General features: G+C 47.6%; 1 protein-coding gene across 2 annotated transcripts in view; it reads right to left on the bottom strand.

Moving 5' to 3' along the window:
* KIAA0753 (KIAA0753 ortholog) overlaps positions 1–10,620 on the bottom strand; it is a 46,137-nt gene extending 35,517 nt beyond the window's left edge. For both annotated transcript variants that reach the window (XM_083172033.1, XM_083172032.1), the window contains exons 1-3: positions 10,481–10,620; positions 8,039–8,147; positions 6,586–7,162 (exon numbers count right to left, since the gene is read on the bottom strand). In XM_083172033.1, coding sequence (XP_083028159.1) covers positions 6,586–7,162; positions 8,039–8,140 — 679 coding nt within the window. In that variant the 5' untranslated portion in view covers positions 8,141–8,147; positions 10,481–10,620. The remainder of the gene's footprint in view (positions 1–6,585; positions 7,163–8,038; positions 8,148–10,480) is intronic.
* Between the last annotated feature and the right edge of the window lie 2,889 nt (positions 10,621–13,509).

Raw genomic sequence — 13,509 nt, 5'->3', positions numbered from 1 at the left:
GATGTGGCTTCTGCGGTGAAAGGGTTTAGTTAAATTTGCTAACAGGCGTCCGGTGCGATTCCCCCATCTATAATACCTATTCTTCGTGAAATCAAGGTGTCTTTGAGCTTGTGAAAGCAGGAAGTCTTCGAGAAGGTGTTTCGCCTGCTGGTAAACTGTATGGTTATCATCAGTGGGGTTAGAAATATAGGCATTGAGGCAGGAGTTCATATTGGTATGAAGGGAGTCGTATTGTGTTCTGGAGGCTTTGTTTCGTTTGGCTACATATGCTATTATGTGTCCCCTCATTACAGATTTCGCAGCTTCCCAAAATAATACTGGCGTGTCCCAATGTTCTATGTTGGTGTCTACATAATCTAGCCAGTGGTGTTTTAGGTATTGGCGAAAGTTTTCTGAGTGAAATAAATAGGAGGGGAATCTCCAAGATCTGTGTGACGGGTCCGTGGTAGATATGTTGAGGGATATGGTTATGGGAGCGTGATCCGAGATTAGTATGTCTCCTATGTTAGCTAAGGTGACAGAAGAAATAAGGTGGTCCGCTACTAGGATGTAGTCTATCCGTGAGAGTGAGTGATGGACTCCAGAGTGGAATGTGTACGATTTGTCCGTAGGGTGGAATAGTCTCCATGCATCTGTCACGTGTGTTTGGGCCGAGAATGTGTTGAATGCTGTCCAAATGTTGGAAGAGGTAGTTCGCGGGGGAGGTAATTTATCCAATGTGGGGTCTTTGACTACGTTAAAATCTCCTCCTATAATTAACGAGGAGTGTGATCGTTGTGCTAGTAGTTGGGAGATTTGACATAGGAAATCTGAGGTCTGGGTGTTGGGGGCGTATATATTTAAGATAGTGTATGGCGAGTCCCCTATCCGGACATCTAATAACAGGAATCTGCCCTCAGGGTCTAAAATTGAGTCTGTAATGGAATAAACCAGTTTTTTGGAAAAAAGTATGGCTACTCCTCTTGATTTGGTGATATAGGGGGCGGATATGCATTCTGCAATCCATGGTGCTCTGAGTGTTGAGTCCTCACCAGCCTTCCAGTGGGTCTCTTGTAATAGGGTGATATCTGGGTCGTGGTGTTTTATATGAGTTATTATTCTTCTCCTTTTGATTGGAGAATTCAGGCCGCACACATTCCAAGATAATACGTTAATAGATTGTGGGGGGGGTGAGTATGGTAGGGTCGTAGGGATGTGCGGTGTCATCCTACTCCAGCCCTGGCAAAGATACTAGAACAGAAATTAAACATACAAGACGGTCCTCCATCCCAGCGAGTGTGGGACCGTGTCTTGGTAAGTGGTAAATCCCATATCAAGTAGGTTAAGCATGCCTGATGTGGCAATATATTTCGAACATTAATAACTAGAAGAACGTATGAGGTAGATAACATGTGAAGCCTTGACAACATTTTCCATATTTTCCGAACCAAACTTTCCCGGTGTGTTCTGATTGGGGTATCAGAACCGACCGGATGTGCATTATACAACAGTAACAATATACAAAACAGTGATAAACTTATCATTAATCAAAATCTAGTATAGGGAGAAACAGTAAAGAGCAGTGGTGTTGTGAATAGGTTCAAGTATTCACTAGTGAGCCAGGAGAGCCCATTGATGGCATAAAGTGTGCTCTTGCAGCTTCGGGGTCATCAAATAATAGGGTGCGTCCGTTGTCCGTCACCCGTAACTTAGCCGGGTACAATAAGGCAAATCTCCTATGGGAGTCCACCAAGAATTTACATATTGGGGAGAATGCCTTACGTTTCTGGGCTACTGCCACAGAGAAATCTTGGAAAATGAGAACACGTATGCCATCAATAGTAAGTTGTTCCATTTTTTTATAAGCACGTAGTATTAGTTCTTTTGTTCTGAAATCAAGGTATCGTGCTATTACTGGTCTGGGGCGTGAGTTAGGGTCTGATTTTTCAGGTCCGATTCTATGTACTCGTTCTATATGTGGGAAGTCAACTGTGTCCGATACATCTAAAGCTAGTAGCAATTTGGAGGTAAGATAGTCTGACAGCATGTTTGGTTTAACGCGTTCTGGGATGCCTATAAATCGGAGGTTGTTCCTCCGATTTCTGTTTTCTAAGTCCTCAATCTTGTCTTGGAGTTCTTGTATCATCATGGTTGAGGCGTCAGAGGAGGATTGTGCACTGGTAATAGCGTCTTCCGCGTCACTCACTCTTTGTTCAAGGTCGGCTATACGGGAGGTATTAGATGCAACTTCCCTGACTGTAGTCTGGAAAGAGGCTTTGAATTCGTCTAATTTTTTGTCAATATGTGGCATCAGGACTGACAATATTTCCTGGGCTGTAGACGAGAAGCCTGTCTGACTATCTGAAGGGGATTCGTCGTTGGGTGGGGGATTCGCTTCCATGGTGGATTGCGAGGAGTGGGGGGTTAAAGGTGTCTGTTTAGTGGTTCTATTGCGGCCCATTCTATGCTCGTCAAATGATGGGGTGGGGCGTGAGCGTGGCGGGGACAAGAATCTGTCCATCAACCAGATTAGGTATGGGGGGGAGATATGAAAAGCAGGGGGTAGGGTATCGCCTTCAGTATAAGGTTAAGCAGTGGTCAGGGCGGGTGACAAGTAGACTGTTGTATTAACAATGGTTTGGATGTACCGCGTGGTGCACTGTTCCTGGGTTCAGGCTATCTCCCCTGTTTCTTGGATATTTAAGATCGGACAGCAGTGGTCTAAAATAGAATCAGGCTCACCAGTGGAGGTCAAATGTGAGAATAGACAAATATCACATTATTACATTATAGCAAGTGAGTGTTTCCCCCTATCAAGGGTTATGGTCTACATTATATCTATGTAGCAGCGTATGATTGTAGGGTAATGGGCGCTTTGTGTCTCACACCCTTTGCTCCCAATAGCGCTAGAGAGGCTAAAACCCCTGTTTCCCTTTAGGGCAGCTGCGAGGTATTAATATATAGAGATTATAGGAAGCTACAGGTTTTTACAGTAATTTTCAAAGTATTGAGTATAAGCTGCTAAATTTAGTAGCCTGAGGTAATTTCAGTTTCTGCCACAAGGTGGCAGCGCGTGCTCAACAAATGTAACAGATATACAGTGTTTTGATGTAAAGGTATGAGAGAATGAATTTTTAACCTGTAAGGTGCTGAACAATTCTGCTGCTATTACTTGCTAGTTAGTTATGCTATTTAGTACAATACTAAGCAGTCTCAGTATATTTAGGCAGCTGTAAACATATATTATAACATCAAACTTATGTATCATGAGTGGATTTTCATCCGTTACCAGATAGCGTCAAGTCACAGAGTTGTAAGAGATATATCTTCCAGTGAGTATGTCCCTTCAGGGGCGTTCAAGTTGGGGTGTCGCCAGGGGGTTGGAGAAGGGGAGAGATGAGGTCAGGGGTAAGGTGTGGGCAGACCAGGGGAGTTTAACAGGGTACGGCAATGCCAGATTTAGCTGTTGGCATAAATCCCAGTGACAAAAGTTTCAGGCCTCTGTGTGGTATAGATTAACAGGCTTCTTGTCCGGTGCAGGTTCCTTGGGGTTAAGCACTGCGTGTCAGTTTCTCAGTCCGTTCAGTGGCAGAGTGAGGGAGAGATCTCAGCAACCCCCTTTATGAGTGCTTCAGTGTCCCTTTATTCGCAGCAGAGTATGGGGGCTCGTGGGGCCTGCCAGCTCTGGGTAGTCAGTAGGTAGGACTTTTAGCCGGATTTTGAATGGCACGAGGGGCTGAGGAGGAGGGAGGTGAGGGACAAGGTGCTGATGATGAGCGGTGGGTTTCTGATTTTTATAGAGGTTGGATGCCTCTTAGGTTGTGCCAGGAATAGAGTCAGTGTCAGATATGGCACTTCAGGGGGGATGTTAGGGACAAGTGCAGATTTCAGTGTTGAGCTGCTGGCTTAGCTGGGAGTGCAGTTCAGCGTGTATATTGCCATGAGGGCTCTGGGGCAAGGTGGGAGGTTTTAGGCAGAAGGGGCAAGGGAGAGTGGCAGGTGCAGGGGATGTCGCTCACCTCGTGTCCCCACAGCAGCAACCGGGACTGATGTAGCGGCGTCGGAGAGGCCGCGGACCTCCGGGCAGCGGTATGGCTGTGTGGAGTCTCCGGTGCGCCGGTCCGCTGGTCCGGGTGCAGCCCAAGTGGCAGAGGGTGTCGGCGCGTCCGTTCCCCCCCTAGCCGTCCAGGGGAGTTGCGGGCCGTCCGACACTCCAGGAAGCAGGTGTCAGTGCGGCTCCGGGGATGTCGCTGGTATTCAGCGGGGTCAGCGGCTCCCGCCTCCGGTCCCCTCCGTTCGTCTGCCGGGGCTTCTCCTTTGCTGCGCTGCGGAGGGTCGCGGGCACAGCGGCGCACAGCCTCTGTCATCAGGGTGTTGGTGTCTCCGTCTCTCAGCTCCCCGCACAACGGCACACAGCTCCGGCTTTCAGGGTGTCAGTGCACACCACTCTCCACTCCCCGCCGCCCACGCTCCGATGAACCAGGACGGCTGGATTCTGTGCAGCTTCAGGGGCGTCTGCAGGCTTCAGCGGCCACCGCTCGCAGGGATCACTAGGAGCTGCACCCCCGCAGGAGGTACGGGGAAGGGGGCTCGATGGAGGGTTCAAGGGGTTTGATGCCCGATCAGGGGCAGTTGTTTGCTCAGGCGGCGTCCCACGTGAGGGCCCGATCACGGGCCAGACTTCGGTGGAGGAAGGCTCCCCCTGGGTCCAGGTCCACGATTTTGGTATCAGTGTGATCTCCAGAGGATTAGGAGTCCACTGGGTGCGTTTTAGATACCAATTTGTGGCTGTTTTCAGGTGGATGGGGTCGGATTGGAGCCTGTGTGAGCGGAGCTCGGCTAAGATGTGGCCATCTTGGATGCGCCACCCACCGGAAGTTACAAAATAACAATTTAATAACACGTTAATAACAATTCACAATAAAACAATATATTGCATGCATGCAAATAATTAAAAAAATTACATTAATGATTCTGAATTCAGAATTGAAAAAGCCACCCTGAGCGCGGCGAAACGCGTTTTTGAGGATCCTTGTTCATCCAAGCTGAGGTCCGTGAGTTGCCGCTGACATCTGCAACCCTTTACATCGGTCTCACGCCACGGTACTGCCAGCGCAGAAACTGGTGGGTCATTTGCACAGACCCAGCCGCACGGTCACCCTGCCCTGCGAGCATACCAAGAGCTCTCACCGCCAGAACGGACGTGCTGGGATCCATCTCATCCAGCATACACCTGGTCCGCTGAAGGGTGATAGAGCGTGGAGGCAGACAGATGCTGCACAGCAGCAGCAGACTCCAGGCGCAATAAGCGGCTGACCCGCTGGTTAAACATCGCCAGCAACGGACTGATACCATCTCAAGTCAGTGAGTACTGCATCTGTGCCTGCTCTCAAATACCCCCCCCACACACACCCCGTTTGCCCTGGACTCTATTCACCACACGGAGTGCCACAAGTTGCTTGCAACATAGGGGCTCACAAGTGTAAGCATTACACTTTCAACCATACACATTGTGCGCTATAATTAAACCCTTTTTTTTTGTTGCCAACTGCTAGGACACTTTTGGTTACACCTGGGAGTGACAGCAAGCCACTATACCATCGGTGCACATTATCTTGCAACCCTCGTGACCACAGTGGTAACTAAGGCCTTTATACACAAGCGCTTAGTGTTGTGACAATCAAGTGTACTTACATTAATGTAATTTTTTTAATTATTTGCATGCATGCAATATATTGTTTTATTGTGAATTGTTATTAATGTGTTATTAAATTGTTATTTTGTGTGTGCAAACGGCGCCTAGTGGTTCTTTTCCTTGAATGTAGTGAGAAGTCTGTGTGGGGTGCAGGGACTGCACCATCATAGTTATGACCCTGACATTAATTACAAAACCCGCCAGGTTTTGGATTCAATATACCTGGCCTTTAAATCTAGCAGCCTGAAGGGACGGCTTCAAAATGCACCACATTGTAAATGTAGCCTGAAGTGTTCAAATTCAAATCGTTCTTTTGTCCAATACAGCCATTCCCTCGCCACCTAGTATATCATTCTTGTGAAAAATATCAAAAGTAAAGAAACACTTCCCAGATAAACGAAAAGTATGCTCTGAATAAAATAGGGCCCACTCAGACCAGTTTGTTCGCGCCCGAATACGGCCCCATGTCCGATGGTAGGGGTTTTGCATGTGTACAAATACGTGCTTGCGTAATCCTCAGGAGTGAGCAGCTTCATCAAGTGTCACACTCGCCAGGCCATTCACTCCAGAGGGGTCGGGCAGGGAAACACCCAGTGTTTTATGGGCATCGCCATGTAAATGCTGGGCGTTTTCTGCTCCAATCACAAATTTCATCATTGCTGAAAACATTTCAAAATCTGAGTGCTCTAGAAAGGTTTCTGCTATTCATGATGGAATCATGATCTAATGCTGCAAATAAGTTGTACGGGTATTTCTTAAGTTACTTACATGTTTTAATGAAAATTGGGCACCATGGATTTTTGCATACAGCTTTCAGAATCATTGCAAATGGAAAACGTCAGCTGTGCCAAGTGTGACCGCTCCTGTACCTCATTGGCTAGAGACCAGATTTCAGCGGCGTGACGTCTTACCTTTCTTGGCGAGTTCTTCTATTTTCTGCATGTAAGTGTGCAGCTCCCTCTGTAGACGCTTTATCTCTTGCTCACTCGGGTCCATGTCTTTCTTTGGACTTTCCCCAGGCCCAGGATCGTGGGTAGGCGGCGAGTCCGATACCCCTGTATTTATTCTGTGCTGATCTGGGGTATACACATACACCCGAGCACCCGATTCCGTCACTTCATGTTTAATCCTTGACCTGAATTGTGGATTAGCCTGAACATTTTCAGGGTTTTTGAGCAGGATCCTTGTTTTGCTTTTTGGAGAACCTTGGTGACGTGGGTGCGATTTTGATTTTACTTCTAATTTCCTCCCAAAATGTTTCAGCTTCATGTCTCTCTTTGCGAGCTGGAGAGCGAGGCTCAATCGCTCTTCTGACGCAGCAGAGAAAGACATAGAAGAAATGGAATTCCTGAGTAAATTATCCACTTCCAAATTCTCAGAGGAATTATGCTGAGGAGCCGATATCTTCTCTATGGTGATTGGAGAGGGGTTGGAGAACTGAGCAGCCAGATTAGCTGGTTGTGTAGTAACATCCAAATTAAATCGAAGCTACAGAAAAGGGAACACAATGAGCTACATGTACAAATGGTTTCATTACAAAAGGATACAATATTTCGCTAAGATTTGCCCCATCTTGAACATACATGTGCAACGCAACAGCTACAATTGGACAGCACTAGCTGGAACCCCCTAGCTGCCAGGATAGAGTGTACAGATGGAGAGGGTCCCATCTTTGGCCGGCGCTAGCCAGATTCCTTGCACTGGCGAGCGCCGGCGATAGAGACTGGGACGCACGTGCATCCCAGTTTCCTGTCGGCTGGGGGACGGGAACCCTGTCCGTCTCCACTTCAGGGAGACGGACAGGGTTAGGGGGGGGTGCGGCAAGGCGGCGGGGACCCGGGGCGACTGTTGGTGAGGCCCTGGGGGGAGCCCCGTTGTAAGGGGACACGTGCGCATCTCGTGCACGCGCGTCCCCTCCGGCGGCTGGCGGGGGATGGCGGCTGGCGAATCTTCCACCATCCCCTGCAAAGCTGGGACCCGCTCCATCTGTATGTGAAAGAACAGAGCTGTAGAGAGGTGATCTGATAGAGTCAGGCGTTACAGGATAAGCCCTGTCCCTTCATGTTTATGTACAATTTATATATATCTATCCCCTTTTAAACTACATCTGTATGTAATGATGATGCTCTGCTAGAACGCCGTGCTGTTTGCGAAATTAAATATCTCACAGCAAAACATGATATAACCATATCCAACAGGTATTTGAGATTTGGGGAGATCACAAATAAGAGAAAATCTATACCGCTAATCATTCTAGAAAGGGAAAACTTAATACCTGGTACTGTATCATAGATTGCATGTTTTCCTAATAACACACGAAACAAGTAGAAAATAAAATGATCTAGAATTCTGGTATACACTCACCTGAGTGTCTCTGCCATGGCTCCTGTGAGGTACAGCAGAGTGGGCACTGGTTATATCTGGCTGTGTGCTTCTCTGGTAATGCTGACAATCCAGTGCCATCATCAAAATCCTAAAACACATACAAAATAATTTACTGACATTACCTGTAGATACCCAATCACACGGTCATGCTGATAAAGACAGTAAATAAACATTAATTATTCAGCACCATATGTGGTCTGCAGATCAAGAAGGAAAGAAAGAAGAATTGCTTGTGGAGAGAGAGGGGCAGAACTGTGAGGTGAATATTAAGGAAGAAAAATCGAATTATTGCACATTATTGTAATTCTTTATAACCTTAATGGATGTCATTTATTTTTCAAAGGTTGGGAGAAGAGTAAGTGAAGTAAATGGTGAGATGGTAGCCCAATGAGACAGACATAGGGGTACATGATCAAATATTGCTTTTACAATGCATTCTGTGTGTCATCCAGGATAACATTGCAGAATTCATTCACAGGAAGTGATTGGGGCTCGGAGAGGAGCCTGTTCCTACAATGTGCTGAGTGAAGTCCCCGGGTTTCTGCACATGCGTAGCTAGCCTGACGGCTATGCACAGAGGCCATTTCTGGCAGAGGGTTCCTGGGAAAACCCTGCCAAAACTAAATCTGGATCATTAGCCCATAGGTAGGTATGTGGACCAATATCCTGAATGCTTTGCATTCAGGATATTGGCAAATCAGACAGCACGATATGATGGAAGCAGCTGCATATCAAAGATACCTGCTGTGGTCCCTCTGTCATATATATTCGGGGAATAATTAATATTTGCAACTAAAGAAAAAAAATATTGTTTTATGAATGTGCTCCCAAAAGAGGAGGAAAAGGCAAGAAGTTAGGGGGGGCGGATGTTAACGTCACCTTGGATGATGGAGTGGGAGCAGAGGAGAGGTAGTGGGGAATTCAGGTGGCAAAGTTAACAAGGAATCGGGAATGGTGTTCCAGGAGACACAGAGATTGAGGGGTAGAATGGTCATATAAATTGGACAAGAGGAGAGGGCACGGTGGATGCAAAAAAAAACCTGGTACAGATTGTGGATAGTTGAATGTCCACAACACTGCCTGAACAGGCATAGCACACAGACAGTCGGGATCCCGACTGCCCGGACTCAGACAGCAGGGGGGGGGGGGGGAATTTAGCCCCTTGCGGGCTCGTCACCTGTTCTCCCTCTATGGGGGCCGTGAACCCCGACGAGGGAGAATAGCTGTGGCCGCCTGGATACCAAGTGTCTGGGTTTTAACAGTCGGGATACCAACGTCTGTGTAATGACTGACAGAATCCCAACGGTCTGTCAGCCATCCAGCACCCGCCTGATCAGTTTTCAGGTCTGACAGAGTGGGTGAAGGAGAAGCCTCCATAGGAAAGGTCAGGGGGGGGGGGGGGGGGGGGGTAGTGTCAGTAAAAGGGGATCCAGTCAGCATACATGCATCCAGGATGCCCAGTCAGAATACTGGTGCCAAAATCCTTACTGACAGCATCCCGATTGTAAGTATGCCTGGGAGGGTTAGGCAGGTTTCAAGCGCATCTTAAGTGCCAGCATCCCTGTACCCAACACAGTGGAGGAATGAGAGGAGGAGGGTGAAGAGATTTGTTGATGAAAAGGTCATAGAGAGTGGCCAGATTATTTTGGATGGATCTCTGGAGGGCACAGGAGAAGGGATGGATGATAATAGCTGGTGTGACAGAGGGTAGCTCTTGTAGCTCTTGTGAGACATGGAGAGTGGCCAGAAGGGAGGTGGGATGGGGGTGGCACAAGAGCGGAGAGACCACATGGTCGACAGAGGTTCTAGGGTGTGGGGGGGGGGGTATGTAGGTGTAGGGATGGACACATTGCAATGTTTCACTACCTTCGATGATTTGTTTCAACGGTAAGATTTTTACAATTCTATGGCGTCATTCCAATGCTTGCTACCATCAAATGGTAAACATTTGATGGTGTCCCGATTGTCCTGCCCACCAGCCAGCCACACTGCAGTACTTCTGTGCATGATTGGCCGCGCTGAAGATGTTTGCGCAGGCGACAATCATACAATATTTTTTTTCTATCGAATTCTTTTCACACGATGGTTAGTGACCATCTCATCAAAAGATTCGATGGTGGGCTTCCGATATCCATACCTATGCGTAGATGGAAGGGGAGATATCCAGGGGCCAGATAGGGGGTTGGGGTATGACATGCTCTGGGACAGAGGGTAGGACAGGAAGAAGCTTGCCGGGAGCTGGAGTGCAGGATAGCCGAACATGTCTCAGGCCTCGGAGCAGCAGCAGACGGGACCAGCGGGGAGAGAGCCGCCAGAGCTTAGGGCCGGGTGCTGCGAATCTACAGAGTACTCATATGGGCTCCGGACCCCAAGGAGACAGCCCAGCTACTCGGGGCGGCATAGGCAGCGAAAGTCACCTACCTGCCGGTCTGCAATGCCCCCGCTGCACTCTATGGAGCCCTGGCTTCTACTTCCACCTTTCTCGCTGCACTCCCAGTCCCAGCAGTTGAATCCGGCGCCATGACAACTGTACCCCGCTACGGGCAGCGGCACAGACCAAACTTACCAGGGGGGGGGGGGGGGGGGGTACAGGAACCGAGCTGATTTTTGGTTAAAATGTTATTGTTAATGAACATCGTCCTGTGTAATATTGTTGTGACTTACGTAACGTGTCGGGAGATGAATCTAGCAAATTAATGGTATATTTAAGCAGTACATCCATATACCACAGTAAAGATGGCGGATCATGCTTCATTTGCGGCCAGTCCACGAAAAGCCCTGCAGGACGGTTGTGGAATTGACCGGAATGTGTGACGTAGGGTGAGGGCGGAAGTGGTTACATGCCCTTACAGCGTTTTGTATTTTCGTCGGAATTTGGGTTTTTGTAGGATACTTTCTTTTTTAATCAGGTGGAGTGGACCCTTCGCTCGCCACGCTTCAGGCATGGTATATTATCCCCCCTCCAGGTAGTCGTGAACCTAATGAATCATTGGAAAGATCCTCTCTGCGAAGGGGATGTAGAGCTTGTTCTTGATATTAGTCCATCCTTCCAATAGCCAGTCTGCTGAGTACACATGAGAGGCAGTATTTTGGACACTATAGTGTTCTAAAGCAGTTATTCTCAACCTCGGTGCTCAAGAACCACCAACAGTGCATATTTTTCAGGTCACCTGGCAGATGCACTTATTCACTGACACATTTTAAAAGTTCACAGGTGGAGCTAATTATTTCACCTGTCATTCTGTGTGGAGACCTGAAAAATGTGCACTGTTGGGGTTCCCATACCCTCCAACAGTACCGAATTTGCCGGTACAGTACCGTTTTTTTTTACGGTCTGTACCGGCAAATTCAACCTGTACCGAATGTACCGTTTTTTTAAAGAATTGACAGCCGGGCAGAGAGCGCTGTTTGCGCGCTGCCCGGCTGGATCTAGTCTCTACCTTTTTTAGTCAAAGCAGCAGCCTGGTGACCATGCCCTGCTCCGTTGCTATTATCATTTCTCCCTAGTCTGGACTCTGGACGGCCGCAAGCCAATAGGAGCAATGACCCCCCCCCCCCCCCCCCCTGGCAATGAGTATGAAGCCTCCTTGGCATCTAATATGATGAAGCCCCTGGCTTCAAGAAAGAACCCCCTAGCAATGAGCATGTAGGTAAGCAGCATTTAGTTGTCAAATATGTAATGGGCTAGTGTTCATTCTAGCACCCGCTATATTTGAAAACCCACGCAGTTCCTCTTCCCTGCCTGGGGTGTCGCTGTCTGCTGTAGTGCTTCTAGCACAGTGTGGTCTGTATATCAGCCCTGATATGCAAACCAGACCTGTGCTAGAAACACAACAGCGTGTGGCATTACAACGTTTACTAAAATGTGCAATGGGCATTACAATGTGTGGTATAATGTGTAATACCATGCCCCTTTTTGTGATGCCACGCCTCTTTCCATGAAGCCACGCCCCCTTTCTGCATGTGTACTGATTTTTGCCCTTCAGATGTTGGAGGGTATGGGTTCCTTGAGGACCACGGTTGAGAACCACTAATCTAAAGCCCCATACACATTACCTGCGGTCAGCCAATATTGTTGGTACACAATGAACAATATCGGCTGCCAGGGATTGACAACATTGGGACCCGCCAAACATGCAGGTTGTTTGACTATATTGCCAAACCGACCTGCCTGTTCGGTAGATATCAGTAATCATTAACGATGGGCGGGAGCATGCCCACTGCCCAGCACTCCCCTAGCAGCTATGCAGCACACGGCTTCCTTGTGCATGGCATCTCTTCAGCAATCACCAGGTGCTCTGGGCGGTGTATCGCATCCGATACGGTCCGTAGGCATACTTGCCTACCTGACCCTCTCCATGCGGGAGAAAATGCTCTGTTCCTGGATTTCCCTGGTAATGTATGATTGCCATCTCCTGTGGTGAAACACCTTTCTTATCAATTACCTAGCTCCCCACAGGTGATGGCAATCATACATTACAAGGGAAGTCCAGGAGCAGAGTGTTTTCTCCCGCATGGAGAGGGTCAGGTAGGCAAGTATGTCCGTAGGTGTTCAAACAAAAACTTGGAACATTATAATTGCGCTCAAATTGAAAAATTATATAGTTACGTATCACCGTGAGATCAATCAAACATGGAAGTAGATCACTATGTTCATTTCTAAATATTCCTCCGGTGTGTTATACATAAAAAGGAAGAAAAACACATATGGTGTGATACTGCTTTAAACAATTAATCAAGTCTTAGGGTGTCTCTTCGGGTAAAAAAAACTTTTTGCTTCCCGGAATTCTTGTGAAGATAAACTTTATCGGGTCACCCCTTGTAAATAGTTCATAAGTAGATGCTTACAATATCTTACAATTTATAGTTGGTATATAAACATATACAGTAAAGGTATCTTTAAAAGTATGCTCACGTGTTCTTACTTCTTATACACTACATATCCTCTTATAGCACCATCTGTCAGAACAGACTTAAGGTGGCCATACACACGCAGATTTATCTTCAGATCTGTCTGGTTGGAACAAAAACCTGGTTATGGATGAGAGCAAATGACATTTGACCATTTGCTTGGAAATGTTGGAAAACTGACAAACTGTCACTCATCCATAACCATGTTTTTGTTCCAACCAGCCAGATTTAAAGATAAATCTTACTAGTGTATGGGCACCTTTAGGTCTACAGTCATTAGGTCGACCCCGGAAGGTCGACATGGCTCAAGGTCGACATGGGCCAAGGTCGACATGGGCCAAGGTCGACAGTCATTAGGTCGACATGAGTTTTTCACTGTTTTTTTTACCCGAATGTCGACACAGTCGACATGGACACAGTTGGAGTCGAACCACAGCCCCTCGCATCGCTCGCAATGCTTCGGGCATTTTTGCTTTTGAGATCCTCACCGAAAACCCCCCATAGTCGGATCCTTAGATTATTTTTGTTCACAGTTGCTA

This window comes from Crinia signifera, chromosome 2, assembly GCF_055691185.1.
Source record: "Crinia signifera chromosome 2, ASM5569118v1, whole genome shotgun sequence".
In the NCBI taxonomy this organism is placed as follows: domain Eukaryota; kingdom Metazoa; phylum Chordata; class Amphibia; order Anura; family Myobatrachidae; genus Crinia; species Crinia signifera.
Note: the sequence above shows the minus strand (reverse complement) of the source record. Positions and strands in the feature narration are given on the sequence as shown.